This window comes from Achroia grisella, unplaced genomic scaffold, assembly GCF_030625045.1.
Source record: "Achroia grisella isolate CSIRO2021 unplaced genomic scaffold, CSIRO_AGI_Agris_v1 utg109, whole genome shotgun sequence".
Lineage (NCBI taxonomy): Eukaryota > Metazoa > Arthropoda > Insecta > Lepidoptera > Pyralidae > Achroia > Achroia grisella.
Genome location: NW_026712573.1, coordinates 10000001 through 10018897, shown reverse-complemented (window position 1 = coordinate 10018897; position 18897 = coordinate 10000001). Strand labels below are relative to the sequence as shown.

Here is an 18897-nt window from a genome sequence, read left to right as displayed (position 1 = left end):
GAACTAACAGTTGTTACAGCGCAAATTAAACGTAATTCGAATTACAAAAAGAATACTGTTTTCCGTAAATTAATTGTTTAAGCCGCCAGAAGCTCGGGTTTCTCTAGAATCTTTCAATGGATTGTCATTAATCAGGATTAATGGAAGGGCTATAATCGAAAAGTATCTTCGTCAATTCATCAAGATTAATAGATCGTCATTGTCTATCGTGCTTGGATAATTTCAAAAGGCCGTTTAAAAGAAACCATCTTCATTAGGGATCAATATAATTTGTAAATCCTTTGAAAAACTTGATTTAGGAATAGAGTCCATTTTTCATTAATATTGCTTATATTTAAGTGATATAGAACTATAAGAATGATGAAATGAAAGAAAAAAATGGTTTTATGTCAGCTTTGTTTCCATCTGAAATGTGGCAAGGAAATTTCTAATTTTAATAGTTTATTTTCAATTTTACAAGATGCTTTACTGTTTTATTATAATAAATACTACGTCTTTCATTCTTGTATATTTCTAGAATATCTTTCAGGAGTTTCTGATCCTATTCCTAGAAAATGTTAATAACTTTAAATAGGTATAATATCAACTTGTAGGTTATTTATTTTTAGGTGAAATATTTTCGTTATAACAAAAAAATATTCATTGTAAGCCTTCATTTAAATTATATATTTTTTACAAAAAAAATAAGTTATTTCGTAGTAAAGAAGATTGCATGAATAAAATAATATAAAAATACATATTATGAGGATCTAAGAGCACAGGTTTGTGTTAATGATTGATTGATTGATGCCTAATGCCTGAGGAGGGGTTTCATTAAATCCGTCTGGGTGGAATGCTACCTCAACACTGATATTATTGCTAGAGAACTGTATAATGAGATGAAACTGCATGTACCAGCAAGTAGATAGTGCACAGTGAACAGACATGTGCGGTGGTATGAACACATATACTAATATACGTATATCTATTCATATTTATAAGTAGTAATATTTGCAATAAAAGCAAGAATCGCAATTTGAATAATATTTGTAATTGCAATACCATTACGGTTTTTACTTTAATTGTGAACTAGAATACATTTTGCCACATGTTTCACTAAAAATTTCATGTAACAAGTCAGTCACATAAGTTCTTGGTAAAATACTAAAAAACAAGATTTTCTTTAGGAAAATCTTATTACCCTATATATAGTTGGAAAGTACAATTGAATTTAATTGTGAACTAGAATATATTTTCTTACATGTTTCACTAAAAATTACACATAACAACTCATCAACATAACTTTCTTGGTAGAGTACCAAAACCATTCGATTTTCTTTAAGAAAACCTTACTTCATTCGTACTATTCGTCGTTTTTCTCACACACAACAAGTCATCTATATATATATTATTGAAAGAATAACAAAAAAAATAAAAAATTCTTTTGGAAAATTTTACTCCCTATATAGGTCGTAAGTACGAATGAACTACATAAGTGATTTAATTACAGTACGCAAGAAACAGAAGGGAGAAATAGTCAGGAAAGCCATTAGTATCACAGACGTCGCTTAATTTCCTGGATTACTCGCTACTTAATAAAATTTACAATAAAAGGAACACAGCTCTGATTGTTAGGAGATTTTATAGGTGTGATATATTTTATCTTGTTTAGAGGAAATAAAATAAAAGTAGTATGACTTCATTAAGTGATATAACTTATATACTACTAGTTTTATTTTATTTATCTGAGGTAACATTTTATGTACACTATACTCAATTTAAGGTACAATTTTGATAAGTTATTATAAGACTGTCGTTGCCTAATGATTTACTATACCGATTTATACCCAAGAAGCTGTAAGATCTTTTTTTTAAATCTTCAAAAGACTCTCACCCTGCCGTAAGGATGTCGGGGTGATATGTGGAATTTTTACCCACTAAAAATCACACGATGTACCTGCAAGCGCCTATGTACTTTCGCATGTGCATTCCACCCCGGCTCCGAATAAAAATTGTAAGATCTGTTATTTAATGAATATGTGTTACTTTGTTTAATTCTGTTACAACTGGGATCTATGAGATCACAAATATAGAGTTTCAAACTGACTCTCCGGTGTAGGAAATAGCAATATCAAATCAAGAATTAATCCGAGAGAGGCTAGTAGTCTCTACCAGCCATGTTGGATTCAAATATATCTACCGAAATGTGGCGTTCGCCACGACGCGGCGACGTCGACAGTTACCAAAACTTTTAACAGGGATGGCAGTCATGATTTGTACATTTTTAGTTTATATTATAAGTTGCTTCTCATATATTATTAGATTATGTAAACGTTTAAACAGATTTGAATGAAAGTTGCAACATTTTTTTTTCTGACTACTTCAATTCTATTTGGCAATGAGAGCAGATGGCACTCCAAACCAGCGGAAGGTCTTTTGGAGCGGTTGAAGGCCAACTCGCACCTTACGACTTTAGTCTGAGAACACTGCTAGGGGTACAAACCTAAGTTCACGCCGTCGTAATTTCGATCTCCTTTTGAATTGGATGGGTGATCGAGAAAGTTGCAAAGTAAAAATTGACATGTATACTAATATTATAAAGAGAGACAGCTGATTTTGTTAGGTTAAAAGTAAATTATTACATATATCAATATTTTATATTATATTATATATATCAATATTTATTATATTGATATATATATCCATAATGATAACAGCACCCAGGCTTTGCTGGAACGGGCTTCTAGTACAGTAAATTTTTATACCAATGCTGGGAAATTTTAATAATACTCGCAAAGAATGAGTTAATTATTCTCCACTTCATTAATGCTTTCTGATATAATTAGTTCATAAATTTAAAACGCTGACTCTTATCTGAAACTTTACAAAAATTTTACAAGTAATGTCACCTTTACGAATTGTCTACAAAATTTTCACATGTAGAAAGACCAAGTAAGCCTCGGGATTTAGCGCTTACAAAGGAATTAACTGATACGTTGCATACCAGAATTTAGCAGCTTGAAATTTTATAAAGAGGTTGCTTATCTAACATATTTTGGTAAGAAAAGGTCAGTCAGCTTTATATATAGACGACCTCGGTGGTCTAGCATACCGCTTTACGACCGATGGCCGCGGGTTCGATTCCTCGCGCTTGTATTCATGAGTATGATTATTTGTATCGGTCTGGGTGTTTTCTATGTATAATATGTATGTATTTACACAAAAAAAATATCTATGTATTTGTATCAGTTATCTAGTACCCATAACACAAGCTTTAGCTAGCTTAACTTGGGTCTAGATGGTGCTGTGTGAATTGTCCTGAGATTATTATTATTATATAGACGGCCTCGGTGGTCTAGTGGTAAGCCACTAGATCTCCGAGGCTGTCGCACTCCGCTTTCTTTCCGATGGTTGCGGGTTCGATTCTTCGCACGGTACCAATATTTGTATTCATGAGTATGATTGTTTGTATAGGCCTGAGTGTTTCTATGTATTTAAAAAAAACAGCTATGTATTTTCTATGTATACTAGTTAACAGTTGTCTAGTACCCATAACACAAGTTCTGCTTAGCTTGGAACTAGATAAAGCTGTGTGAATTGTCCAGGGATAAGAAAAATCGTAATAATGCTATTTAGTGTTATACCTATCACATAATGTAGTATAGTAGATCAGCAGGTCTACTCTAAAAGGTCTTCCTATATTGATTTCAATTAAAACCATTAGTGTAACTTGGTTTTGAAACAATAAATCGAATACTTTAGAGTTATTCATTCAATTATTAAGAAATTTGAAATTTATACATTGTTAATGATTCGAAATAAAGAAAATATGCGAAACGGCATATTATAAAGTGGATCAATCAAAATCTTAATTTTGGCAAGTACATTAATATAAAAAATATTCTACGTGCTAGTTATTTTTAAAATTTCGTGTTTAATATTTATTATTTATATTATTACCCGGGTCTTAATACGAATAATTTTTAAAAATAATATATTATTCGTGTTAGACCCGGGTAATAATATAAATAAAATGTATTCTACGTGATATTATTAATTTACAAGTTTTTATTATTCAATTTGGGATATATTATTTTACATTAATAAGTTTATTCCTGGAAACCCAATGGTTTAAGTATATAATATTGTTTTTAATTTAACGCGGTCACTATATGTATAATTAGTAAAAATCATGGGATCTTACTACGTTTTATATCATATATAATTTTATATAATTTTGGTAATTGACAGAATTTACTACTTACGCGTTTCCTTATTTTCATATTCTGTAAAATAAAATGTACTTATATATACATGTGTTTACATATAATCTTAATCAGTTTTATTCTTGCCTAGAATACTTTCTTTTCTTTGTTCATAACTATCATCTTTCAGGTGTGTAAGAGATTGCTTTTAAAGATAAGACCGCCTTCTGTTAAGCACATTGTTACATTGTTCTTTTTATACATTTTTTTAGTACGCAATAAAGTATTATTATTATAGTGACCTTTTTCATTGAAATGGATCGTGAAAATCTTTAAGCAGGTTATGATAAAACAAGATGTGAGTTTAGGATAAAATAGAAAATTCTTTAAGTAAAAAAGTAAACATAAAATTGCAAATAGTGCGGTTATGGAATATAACTTCACTATTTGCGTTTATAATGCACACGTGTATTATGAGCTGCTTTAATTTTGAAAAAAACCGGTGAAATTAGATCCACTTTACAAGCAAGTGTATGGAAGTCTTTTAATTCAAATGCTTTAGTACTGAAGTGTTTGAATCAAAGACCTTCTGGTGGGAATGAGAAAAATAATAAAGCAACTGGTATTACTCACTCACTTTTCATAGCGTGTTCTTTGTTCTCTCATAATAAATGGCAGGCTTTCACAAAAGGGACAGCTAGAAATATCACATTGTCAGGTGTCAAACGCAGGAATCAGGCGTTTTTTTATCAGAAGCTACGTATTTTAGGTAGATTGCGTGACGTTATTTTATATTGTTTAATTGCCTATAGCGCGATAAGACCGCCTTTTGTTATTAATTTTCTAGTTACTGTTTTTTTTTATTGTATTTCTTCTATGTGCATAATAAAGAGTTTATTATTATTTTTGTCATAAAAATAATAACCTATGGGAATTATGACGATCTGATGTTCATTAAATGATCACCAAACAGTGTCTCTAAAAATTGTACCAGTTGAGTAAGAAACTCAGCTGATATTTTTTTCTTTGTAGGTTCTTCTTAATTGAAATAACTAGTCGAAATTCATACTGGATAAAATGCATTAAGTATGTATTTTGATTTTGACTTTATTCAGTTGACTTAAAAAGGGCATTTTCAATTTCATTTACGATTTTATTAAACCATTCATATTTATTACTAGGTAACAGGTCGTGGTAAAGTGTAAAATAAAAGTAGGCTTATAACATAAGCTATCTGCGAGTAAAACTCCCGTTAATATCAGTGAAGCCGTTTCAGAGATTAGTAAAAACAAACACACAGATAGGTAAATTTAAATTCATTTTTTGATTTAATTACCGTATATACTTTCATGTGCATTTAGTGAAAAGCTGTTAATTTGAAATTAAGTGATTCAAACCGCGACGCAGAGCTTATGAATACATTTATACATACCCAATATTTTTGTTTGTTTAGTACAGTTGCCTTTAGCATTGTCGTCTTCTTTCTCTTGTTTGGAAGTGTTATCAAATCTATTCATTTCAGTGACAGACAAACACAATCTGGCACTCTGGTATTGTACACATTATATATTTTAAATGCTTCTGCCTAAAATTTAGGCCTGACCATGGTTAGGTAATAGTTTCGAATGACTTATAACTTATAATTTGCATATACATTATTTATTTATATTAACTTATTAGCAATTTTACGATATTTTTATATTTATTTTAATAGTAACACTAAGAATTTATTATCACTATAAATAGTCTATTCTTGCTTACATTTTAATATAAATTTATGAACGTACTAAATTATTTTGTTACATTTTTTATTAACTTGTATAAGTGATACAATTATCAGTTTCATTTATTATTAAGTTTAACTTATTCTTTCACAAAGATGTTTATTATATATTTTTTTGGTATATTCACATCATCACTGCGCTAATAAGAAATAATCATCAGTCCACTTATTGTATCTACTAATTAACTTCTATTAATAATCCTGATTTTTGGTATTACTCTACTCGATTCCATTTTATTTTCCACTTCGATAATTCACTTTAAAGATTATTAAGTTTTGTTAGATTTTATTTCAGAATCCTCGCTAAGAATTGGCGGTAAAACTGCCGACGGGCGGTACGGCCACCCCGCGGAAGATTTACTCTCAACTGACGCAGAGTGACGCGACGGATCGCCACGCTGAGGTTTCAGCTATGCCTCTATTTCTCTTATGAGATTTTCTGAGAAGAAATATTTTGAATTATATATTTAAACTTTATTGTTAAATTTTGTATTTGGAAATATAGTGAAATTTGTGTCTTCTATTGTTCGTTGAATTTTCGCTGTGTTACGCTGGGATACGTTGTGAGTCTTTTATATATTCTAAATATACAAATTTATTCTTTATAATTCATTATATTTATTTATACTACAGATTAAACTTCTACTATATTTAATATTAACTTTACATCGAATTTCAATTTAAACCTATTGTTGAATTCAGAAATTGTATAAGTGTATTCAAGTGTAATAGTTAATTTTATAAATTTTAATACGATAACGTCAATACGACTGCAATAATCGTTTATGTGAGTGAATAAATTATTGGTGTGTCGTGTAGTAATTTTAATAATCCGGTTAATAAAATATCTTACTAATATTATAAACGTGAGAGGTTTGTAAGTATGGATAGATGATGGTAGGACGAATCGAACACGCGACCCTCGGATGTAAGGCGGTGTGCTAAACCGATAGACCACCGAGGCCGTCAAACGTATACTAAATATATATATATATTTAGTATACGTTTTATATAATCAAACGTATAAACTACTACGTATTCGGAGTACGTACGGAAATAGGGTAACCATTTTAAACGTGTATCAAAGTTTATTGGACATTCCTTAACACGGAACCAAGAGTAGCAATACGAATTTCCACACAAATTTCCTCGACGGAAGCGTATCACGTAGACATCCTCGTCACTCACACTGACTTGTTAGAAAATGTCTATATGTACCGTCTATTTATAAGTGAACGTGTTTATATTTTCTTAGTATATACTCGCTATGTAATTTAACTAATTGTTATTTAAGTATTTATGTCAGTTGTCTAGTATCTAGAAGATAAGCTGTGCTTAGCTTGGGGTTCACTAATAATTATTGACGTCGATAGTATCCTTTTTATATACACTTATTACTTTTTTTATTACCTTTAGATAGATATAGATAGATAGATAAGTTCTTTATTCAGCCATTACAAACACATAGCATACATGAGATACATTTTATAAATAGAAATAAAGTTTACAGATTAAATAATACAGAAATATGATATTACAAAATAAAATAAAATAAAAATGGAGGTGGCTTTATGTGTCGCAATGATGAAGAGGCGCATGAAGCTACAGATATCTGTAGCGCTGATATTCTGTTGGCTCCTATAATTAAATACATACTTACATACATATATACGTGAATGTTTATATATTACACTTCGAGCTCTTAAAAAAATTATACTATTACAAAACACTATACAATATACAAATAGATTAAAAATGAAGTGGTGTGTTATGTATACATATATTGTTAACCTATAGATACATACTACGTACATAAATAATAGTTGTTGTTTGCATATACAAGGTCGCTGGCTAAACGCGCCGTGAGTCAGACATTATTGTTCCTGACCATGCTTACCGACTTCGGTCGTTGAAAAAAAGACTAGATAAAGGACCTCCTATTTAAAGTCAGTTGTTCAGATATGTTTTTTTAAAAGGTTTTTAAAATTCACTTTAGTTTTTATATTACGAATGGGACTTTAATTATAATTGACATCTTGTTTAAACAAATAAATGCTATAACGTCTAAACGTAAGTTTCATTCCTAATAAATTATCGTTGTTTGTCTCAAATAATAAACTATTACAATTGCTGCTTATATTAATCAAGACAAAATGGTCTACAACTCGGAGGGGAAAGTAAATCCACCCTCTCAGCTATGTGAATTTCTACATGGCTTTATGTTAATTTTCATAGATTATTATTATTATTGCACGTATGGGAAACAGCGCACATATAATCTAGTCGCAAGCTAGTAGTAATAACACAAGCTCTGCAACCTGGCTACTAGACAACTGATAGAATTACTTAAAAACATTTTTTTAAATACATACATTATATTAATAGAAAATATTCAGACTAATACAAACAATCATACAAATAAATATAAGTATCGAAACGGAACACATCGTGAGAGGAATCGATTCCACGACTGTCGGAAGTAAGACGGCGTGCCAAACCACCAGACTCCCGAGGACGTTATATAATGTAGAGATCTCTATTAAAATAAATTCAGCTCATTTTACTGACCTATATTGCAACTTTTCATCGTTGAAATAATTTTCAGACCTCAGTGGCTTAATAAACTGTAATAGGATTTAACTTCGACGGAATGAAAACATTTGAAATGATCTGGATTTTTTTTATTATGTACAATTAATGAATGTATTTAGTTATTAATCAATTGTCTAGCTTGCATAAAATACCTTATTTTGATTGATAAGTTTATATATGATAATAATGTATTTGTAAAAAAAGCTTAAAGTTCATAGTGCTAACAATATTATCTGATTGCACAAAGAATGAGTGCGTAGCGGATTGTCGCCTGCCCCATCCTTCTTAATGAGTATTAATTATTTCTTAATTAGTAATAGTATTTAAAAGAGCAACACGTAAGTTTCTTGCTTATTTTTCTTGGTATGTCTGCGTTGAGTGTAATGAGGTATAATGAGTGGTAGAATAAAAAAAAATTACTATTCCAATATAAGCAATATTAAGTTTATTTGAATAAAGATTATTTGTTGTTCTGTGGGTCTATATAATAGTAATAACTATTATAGTTAAAACAAGTTTATTGTAAACCGTTCCCGTAACCCATTTTGGCGCATGTCCAATGTATTTGTCGCAAACATTCTAATATATAATAAAATGTATCGATACTAGAATTATATATGCAAAGGTGAATCTGTCTGTCTGATAGTTACTTTATCCGGCAACGCACATTCCCCTGGTGTTGCGGGTGCCCATGACCGGCGGTAATCACTTACCATCAGGTGAGAGCAAGCCACTTTTCTTGAACCAAGCGGTAAGACGTACTTAACGAAATTAGTCAATAAAATTATATTACCATGAACATGGACCAGGCTGGGATATTTGCCTAAAAAAATCAAACGCAGTCGCAGCTATCAGTTAGTACATCTATAATAGTAGAAAAATATCCAGTAAGAAAGTTCAGTAAAACCATACTAAGTTTAGAACACGGAAATGCTTCTAATGTATTTTATATCCACAGGCAAATTATTTTATGCATTTCCAACTTGGTAACGCTGACAATGCTCTAATATTACAAACCAGAAAGTATATTTTCCTTCTCTTACTTTTCTGTGGTAATCTATATCCTTCTATCTCATTTTTAAACTTAAATCCAGGAAGCGTGTTTGATTCTTGTACTTTCCCGCGATAGACTGATTTTCGTCTTATTTTTAAATAGATCTTTCTCGAACTATGTTTTATATATACCTATTTCAAGAAAGGTCTATTAGGTAGAAGTAAATATAGACTAACACCCCCTTCCAGTGGATATTTTTTACTAATAGAATGGCAAACAATATAACACAAGATGATAAGTATCAGCATACATATACCTACTTAAACAGAGCTACAGACTATCATCATGTGATATCAATTTTACCCTCTCAAGAGTCAATATTTCAGAGGATTTTATGAAGGTTTCATGTAATTGGCAACCGTATGAGACTCTTCAACTGATACCCAGCTTCCAAAATAAGCTGTTTGTCGTTGGAATAGAAATAGGTGAGACAGAAATCGTTTTTGTACAACTTTTACCTCAGCAATTAAAGCAACTACGAATGTAAAGAAAATAGGTTTTGGAAACACATACATTTAAAGTAATTTAGTGTACAGTGTAGTGTACACTAAATGTAAGGTTATGTAAGATTTTCTTCTAATAATAATAATATCTCAGGACAATTTACACAACGCCATGTAGTCCCAAGCTAAGCAGAGCTGGTGTTATGGGTATTAGATAACCGATATAGATAACAAATACAGATCAACTTTTTGTTTGTAAATATATAAAAAACACCCATATCGATTACAAACAATCATGGTCATGAATACAAATGTTTGTAGCGTGCGAGGAATCGAACTCGCGAGTATGTAGTAATTAAATCTTCTATATATATATATAACTCAAAGGTGACTGACATAGTGATCTATCAACGCACAGCCGAAACCACTGGACGGATCGGGCTATCCGGGCATCCGCTAAGAAAAGAAGGATTTTGATTAATTCTACCCCCAAGGGGATAAAATAGGGGATGAAAGTTTGCATGAAATTTTGTCAATTTTAAAGCGATCGGGCTGAAAATTTGCATGCATAAAGCTACTATGACGTAATCATTCCCTAAGAAAGAATTTTGATAAATTCCAGCCTTAAATTAAATAAATTACCGCGAGCGAAGTCGCAGGCAGAAGCTAGTTAGTAATATTTGTGTAATATTAATTCTAATATTTTATCCATTTTAGTATGACAAGTAACAATAAATATAAGACAGGCACATATAATATGCAACAATGTATTGATATTTATATTCTACGAGAGCAGCAAAGTGAATTAATAGCAAAAGAATTGAATCGTACACTTATGCATGTCAAAATGTTACATCACCGACCTGTTCGAACTGAATCTTCAATTGAACAAACTGGACGGAAGGGCATCTCTTCCATCCAATTTGTTCAATAGTATATAGTATATAGTTAGGTAGTTCAATTTTATATAACAATAAAAAAATAAATACATATACAAAAAATATAATTATATACCTATATGCCAAAATTGTTTGTTCATACCGAATATGTTCTATACGAACAAACAGTTTTGGTTTTGACTTTGAATAGAACTGGAACAAAACTTAACCGGTATATACATATACATGACCTAAAATGAAACAACCCCTTTACCCGATGGTGCCATAAAAAACTTACAATGCCAACACATATTACTACGGACGCGTTCTGAATACAACGTGGCAGATTAATTTGGAGTCACAGAAGAGTCGGCTTGTAATTTACATTGACACACAACGCGCATGTAATTTTGAAACACACCTACTCTACTTCCGTATAAAATATACGTCTTTCTTTTAGTAAAACAGTGAGGCACAATAGTAAGTTTGAAACTTTTGCATTTATTACACTTTGTTAATATAGCGAGTTGGATATTAACGCGAGTACTTTTATTTTAAACTAGCTGTATCCACGACTTCATACAATTTTTTTTTCTAAAATAAAAGTAGCCTATGTTATTCTCTCTGCTCATTATTACGTCAACTGCCAACCTGCCAATAAAAGTCCCGTTAAAATCGGTTCAGCCATTTCAGAGATTAGCCGGAACAAATAGACAGAGACAAAAATTATAAAAAATGTATTTATATTCATATGTATGTAGTAAAAAACGGTTATTTCAATATTACAAACAGACACTCCAATTTTATTTATATGTATAGAAGAGATATTTTTCTCAAATTTTCTGCCGTCGACTAGGTTGCACTAGTCACGAACTGGCTGAATTACTACGATATCAATGTCGGTAGCTATCATTAATTGTTCTACTACATGCAAAATCATTACTAATTGGATATATATTCTACTATTGTCACTAGGTATAAAAAATTATCAGTAATCGAATAAATCAAATTCACACCAAAACATACTAATAAAATCATTAATTATTACTGAATCTCAACTTTCTGTTTTACACTACGAGGGTGACAAACTAGTATAGGGCCCATCTGATAGTACACAGTACAAATAATATAATATAGACGCCTGAAATAAGTGCGCGTTGGCAAGCAACTGTTTTTCATACTTAAATTACTTTCAAACTCAGTATCCCCATCATGAGACTGTAAGCTTGCTTCTCAAATAAATAACTGTATCTTGAGAGCAATAAATAACTATCTAAGATATTATTTTTTGTATATATTATATATAGATACATGTTTGGTACAATCTGTGATATTAATAAATCATTTTCTCATTACAAGAACATTTCAATTCTCCATTATTACATCCACAGATAAGAAATTACTATACCGCACAGTATACGAAACGGATGATATGATAAAAACTTCTGCCGACGCGTAAATCCCCCGGGCAATAAACGGGAAAGCCTTCCAATGTACCAAATGACAACAGCCTTGTCAGGTAAAAACCCGGGCATTGTTCTGTGCGAACAATCGAAATATTTTAGATGATTGAATGGTTTTGCGATGCGACAAACACACTTTGTTTTATGTTAGTTTTTGATTAAAATGTGAACTTTTTTTTATAAACTTTTTTAGAGTTGATGCAAAAATATCAAAAGTCTAAGAATTGTGTTTACGCTATTAAAATAAACAATGTCTATGGTACGGATCCTCTTGTTCTAGACAGAGTTTTTACAATGTATTAAATTAACTATCTTATATCCATACTAATATAAATGCAAAAGTGTGGTTGTCTGTCTGACCGTTACCTTTACAGGTCAAAGCAAATAAACGGTTTTCAATGAATTTGGATATGAAGATAGATTGTAACACAACGACGAACATAGATAATCTTTTATCTCAAAAAAAAATCAACCAAAATTATGCATAATAATTGATGTACGCATTATCTGGCGCCCATGGTATCTCCCAGGGACTTCTTTTCCTAAGGATTCAATTTTCATGACTCCTTACCCTATAATTTCTCTACCACACGTCCTATCTGTTGCCTATTAGAGCAGACAAAACAGTGAAATGAAAAATATACGATTTCAGACTTTTATTTCGTATTTATCAGTTCGCTGTAAATTCAAAATTTTAAACAAATTTTCGTATATCATCCTTTCATACTGATATTTAACTTTATTTGTAGTTTTTTTATATGTCAAATTTAGAATCCCTTTGACAATTTAATCTGCATGGTTCATGGTTATCAGTTTCAACGAAGTAATTAAATTATTGTTTGTGGATTATATCAACATCCATAACAAACGCACCCTGAATTAATTTTTAATAAAATACGGATAAACTACAGACTATATATATCATTAATTAATCTGTTATAAATAAACCGGGAGTTAATTAATTGGAACATTAAATTATATCTAAACGTAGATTATATTCCATTATCAGAACTGAAAATACTGTATATTTTATTTTCAGTTTGTTTATTATTTTATGTTATATGTGAGTTAAAATAAATGAGAATACATTACAGGCGCAAAATAATAAGTAGCAGTTAACGTATAGACATAATAAAACTGTATTATATCTATATACTGTATATTGGGAGTCTGTATCAACGGAACCTACAACACTGCTTTTTAGACTTTTAGCATGTTTGTCTTATATTATTGAGCTAGTTTGGCCTAATAAATTCGGAAGTGGTTTTCACTAAAATATATATAACCGTAATTTAAATTTAATACTTTTTTTATGTCCTTGATATTTAAGTACAAACCAAAGGCACATGTCAGTCCCATTGTATCCTAAAACGAATAGCTACACCATTTCACCAGAGAGAGCAAATTGCCTTAGCGGTTTATAAAAAAAGTCATAAATTCTTGCTATGTATTCCGCTTTTTTGTATGATTCTACTGTGGTACCATGGGTACAAACTCTAGGTTTAACTAGATAGATCATAAGAGAATAATGAATAAATATTTCCTCTTGCTTTCAATTGGATCGCGACTGACTATAAGCTTTTATTTCTATTTTCTGTGATGATGATGAATTAGTGCTAATTGGTAGTTTGTATTCACGCAGTTAAACTTCAAAATGTAAAGTTACAACTAAATTATTTGAAAGAGAGAATTAAGAACAAGGCATTTTGAATTAGCGATAGATTAAAAAAAAAAATAAGTGATGACTATTCAAAAGTGCTTACAAGTGTTTACATGAGTAGAGAATTTTCTTTCCTATTCTATTTCTCTCGTGTACTAGTGTACTATACTTTATTCACTGACAGACAGACCCATTATGGATTTTTATCCTGTCACTACGTAGAGAAGCCAAGTATGTGAACACAAATTAATCGTAAAACGTATATTAAATTTCCCATTTGTATTGAGCGAATGTACAGTAGTGAGCAAACTTGAAATCAATTTGGAAAATGAAAAATTATTTCTGCAAACGCTAGTGAGGTAAAAGTAGCAATTATTTAAATGCACAATTCATAGAGTCATATTTCGTAGTCAGCTTTTTCAAGTATTAGAGAACTATTATTGTATTGTGAATGCATTTATAAGAAATATTATTTTTGGTATATACTTGTATTAAAGTTAAAAATACTTATAAATAACTAGCTTTTGCCCGCAGCTTCGCTCGCGTTAATTTATCCCCTTATGGATGGAATTTATTAAAATCCTTTCTTAGGGGATGTCTACGTCATAGTAGCTTTATGCATGCAAAGTCTCAGCCCGATCGGTTTAAAATTGACAAAGTTTCATACAAACTTTCATCCCCTATTTTATCCCCTTGGGGGTAGAATTAATCAAAATTCTTTCTTAGCGGATGCCTATGTCATAACATCTATCTGCATGCCAAATTTCAGCCCGAACCATCCAGTGGTTTGAGCTGTGCTTTGATAGATCACTATGTCAGTCACCTTTGAGTTATATATATTTAGACTAGTGGTGCCAGCGACTTCGTCTAGGTCATGTACATGCCATCTAAGAATGGTAATCATAAATAATAAAAAGGTATTATATAAAGCCATCTATTATTCAATTAACGTATAGATAATAGAGCCATTAATAATTTTAATAAAAAAATACTTATTATTTCTAAGATGTCTTTAGTCCATATTACGAGTCATATTTAACAACTTATTCTTTCTCTATTATGTAAAAAACTTATCATTTCCGTTTTTACGTTAATTCTTGATACGCAAAGAGACAGGACTTCTCACTAATTTATGATTTTATTAAATGTAAAGATTACTATCCCTACCGTCCCATTTATTTAGCTACTTCAGTTGAGAAGGATTGGTAACAAAACACTGTTGAATTTTATTTTATCAGTCGTATAATGCTTTTATTACAGGCTCTGATAATTCAAGACTAGATGGCAAAGTTACTTGTACACATCACCATTTTTGGTAAAGAAAGTTCATTATAACATACGGAAGGAGACACATTTTACAAACATCGAAAAGCACTCTGCTTTTCCCTATTGAATTCTTGCTCCATTTTATTTACGAATATAGCCATGAAATATACTATATGTTTTGTATAACAAATGCTGTGATTATATTTTTATAGTACACAAGATATATGAGGCCAAGTCAATATGGCTAAAATACAGTATCGACAACAATTGTACCCAAAATTGTCTACGTGAGTATCTCCTATTCTTCACACACTAAGCAGTTTGAGATGTATTTCGAGTGAGAGATACCATAACGTATCTCTCAATGAAATTGTAAAAAAACCCTCGCAGTGAAATTATAGAGTATGCAAGCATCATGAAGCAGGACTCTGAAATACTTAGTATATCGAAATAGCATAATCGGTATCACGGGCGTGATATGAAAACTTTTTCTTGAGCTATTGTAATGCTGACCACAGCTGGCCTTTACAGCTTTACCGAACCATAGAGGATGAGTGCAGATGACACTCCAAACCCGCGGGAGAACTTATGGAGCGACTGAAGGCCAATATCATCTGGCCATCCTGCCTGGCAGATACGACTTTAATCTGAGGGCACAGCTATGGGTTCGAACCGAGGTTCGAGATTGCTTAGGTTGTCGTAATTTCGATCCCCATTTGATTTGGGCGGGGGATCAATCCGGATATAAGGTGTTATTTGTGTATATATAACGACAGTTACCACTTACCATCTGGTGAGCGTTCTACATATTTACCATTCCAGTTATATAAAAAAACCTACTATATAAAGTATACTAGATTTGTTTTTTATTCAGAAAAATTAAGTATTTTGTTAGCCGGCACAAATTTATTTATCCGTACATCCAGGATGATCCTCTCAGGGGATAGCCGATGTCTATTACAAATCATTCTTAAGAGTTTTATTTATAGCCCAATGGGAAAAGATTCGATGCTACCAAGACTTCAAGAAGGCAAACTTTGTATAGATTTCTGTTAGAATATTTACTTGTTATTTATATACAATTTTTTTTTATAAAGGCAACTTAAAATTATATAATATTGGCATATATATGATAAGAATTATCATACGTAATGAGAGTATTCCCTAGGAATATATTACTAAAGTACTCTATTTTATTATACAACCACACAAGCAAAACTGCGAGTACTTTCTTGTATGCATATATAATAAAGAAAAGAAATTAATGGCCGTGTCCGTAAAAATAATTAACAAGAAAATACAAGACTAACTTAACAGAGCGAGGGTCGTTAGGAAAAAACAACTTTTTTTCAGAATAAATCTTTTTTTCTTTACAAATTGGCGGTCTGGAACATGAGCTCGTAATTTTTTAACGGGTCTCTTATATTTTTTAGGCAAATAATAATAGCTGCCAGTTACACCGTTTTTGCCTCAGGGTTATAGATGAAGAAAATGTTTTTACGGCCATTTTCGTCCAGTGTTTGCGTGTAATAAATAAATTATCCGTGAAGTGAAAATTGCTTTTAATATAATTTATGGAGCAAAGGAAAAAACCTGCGAAGTTTTTAAGAGTGAATGCATTTTCCATTAAAAATATTATCTTACAGAGTAGCAATGTAATGACGTAGTTTCAGGAACAACACAGTTATGCTAATAAAATAAGTACGTAGGTACGTATATAATATACGTATTTTTTAATGATATGATGGCATCAAATAATGAGTATGAAATCAGTTCATGATAAATCCTGCTAATGTCGCAACGATTAATATTATTTATAAGACTTAATAACTTTGAATACAACTTATAAGAGACCTGTTATACCTGTCAGACCACCTTCATGACTTGATAGGTGAAAGATGAAGGTAGTGTAACAAAAATATATCATTACTGTTCTAGTTGTCAAACCCTTGTGGTATATATACAATAATATTCAGAGATAGACTTTATACAAAGCCATCTACGTGGGTACCTCTGTCTTGCCTATTTTTGCCAACAAACTGCTGGATTTAAAGTAATACCAATCCCTGAACGGTAACTAAGTGTTGGTCATGCATTAAGTGGGTAGTCAGCATATTTTGCCTTAAAAAAAATATATTACTAGCTACTTGCCCCGGCTTCGCACAGGTGTACATGTATTATATATATAAAACTTCCTCTTGAATCACTCTATCTATTAAAAAAAAACCGCTTCAAAATCCGTTGCGTAGTTTTGAAGATTTAAGCATACATAGGGACGGATTATGTAATGATATTATCTTACTAATATTATAAACGCGAAATTTTGTGAGTGTGGATTGATGGATGGATGTTTGATACTTTTTCATGCAAAGATTACTCAATAGATTTTAATGTAACTTTACAATAATATAGCTTATACATTAGAATAATATATAGGCTATTATAATTTAACGTGGGAGAAATAGCGGATACAGCAAGTAGTTTATAAATGAAATTGAAAATTTATTACAGATCTAATTAAATTATATTTATTCAAGGAAGTCATTCTAGCCCTCTAGTTTTTTGTATTAATATTTTTTTCTCTACCGTTCAGATAATTAATGAAATACTATCTACTCAATGGTTTTTTATGCTTTTCTTTCATTAATTAACGTGAAACATTATTATGTATTTTAATATTTAATTAATAATATGTATTTGACTCTGGCTACATAAATATATGTTTTAGATATATGACATAAGTCAATATAAAAAATTATATTAACTTATGTCACATATTTAAAACAATATATAAAAAAATAGCGAATGCAATTTGTTGAAAATTATAAAAATTAAAAACTACCTTCACTCTATGAAAATTATAGTGGTCTTACGTAACTTAACACTTAAAATATAAAGTGTAGAACATTAACAACACAATAATGAAGTATCTCATTAGAATCACAAACGTAGCCAAACCTCAAACAAATTAGCTGACTTTACTTTAAATTAAAACTCTTTCAAACAAACATTATGTAGGTTTATTATACAGGAAATTCTGAGAGCATCATGTTTGTATCTTTTGAAAACATTACAGTTTCCGATTTCCATATGGAAATGTGTTTGAAAAATATATTAGAAAGTTAGATGTGAATTTTAAATCTATGTTATGTTATCACTTCCGGTTTTTGAGAGTAGTGGGGTACAAAAAAGGGCATTATACTAGAAGCTCCCGAACGGAACGGACGACTCGTGAACGTGTGCCTAATAGTTGGTTAATACAGAATTACATGTTGTGTTTATAAATTGTATATATATATATAGATTTATAAATATATATATAACTATGTATATAATATTATAAATAGCCCATGTTAGTGTTTAATTACAATAATGAATCAAATCTTTACACTGTACTTTATTACATATTTGTCTAATTTTATAGATAAATTTCATTTGTAATTACTACAGTTTTGTGTATAATACACATTATTTATATTGTTAAACGGGTAACAGGAATAATTTTATAGTAAATATATGTATTTACCTTTCTCTATGTTTCGACTACATTGCACTAGACATGGTCACGAGCTAA

The 18897-nt window shown here is 30.7% G+C and overlaps 1 protein-coding gene across 2 annotated transcripts in view; it reads right to left on the bottom strand.

The window, feature by feature from the left end:
• LOC131845799 (ras-like protein family member 10B) overlaps positions 1 to 18897 on the bottom strand; it is a 54679-nt gene that overhangs the window by 13303 nt on the left and 22479 nt on the right. Inside the window, exon 1 of one of the 2 annotated variants that reach the window (XM_059194909.1) lies at positions 5617 to 5765. The exons of the other annotated variant lie outside the window; for it this stretch is intronic. Coding sequence (XP_059050892.1) covers positions 5617 to 5701 — 85 coding nt within the window. The 5' untranslated portion in view covers positions 5702 to 5765. Of the gene's footprint in view, positions 1 to 5616; positions 5766 to 18897 lie in introns of those variants that run through there. 2 annotated transcript variants of the gene reach the window in all.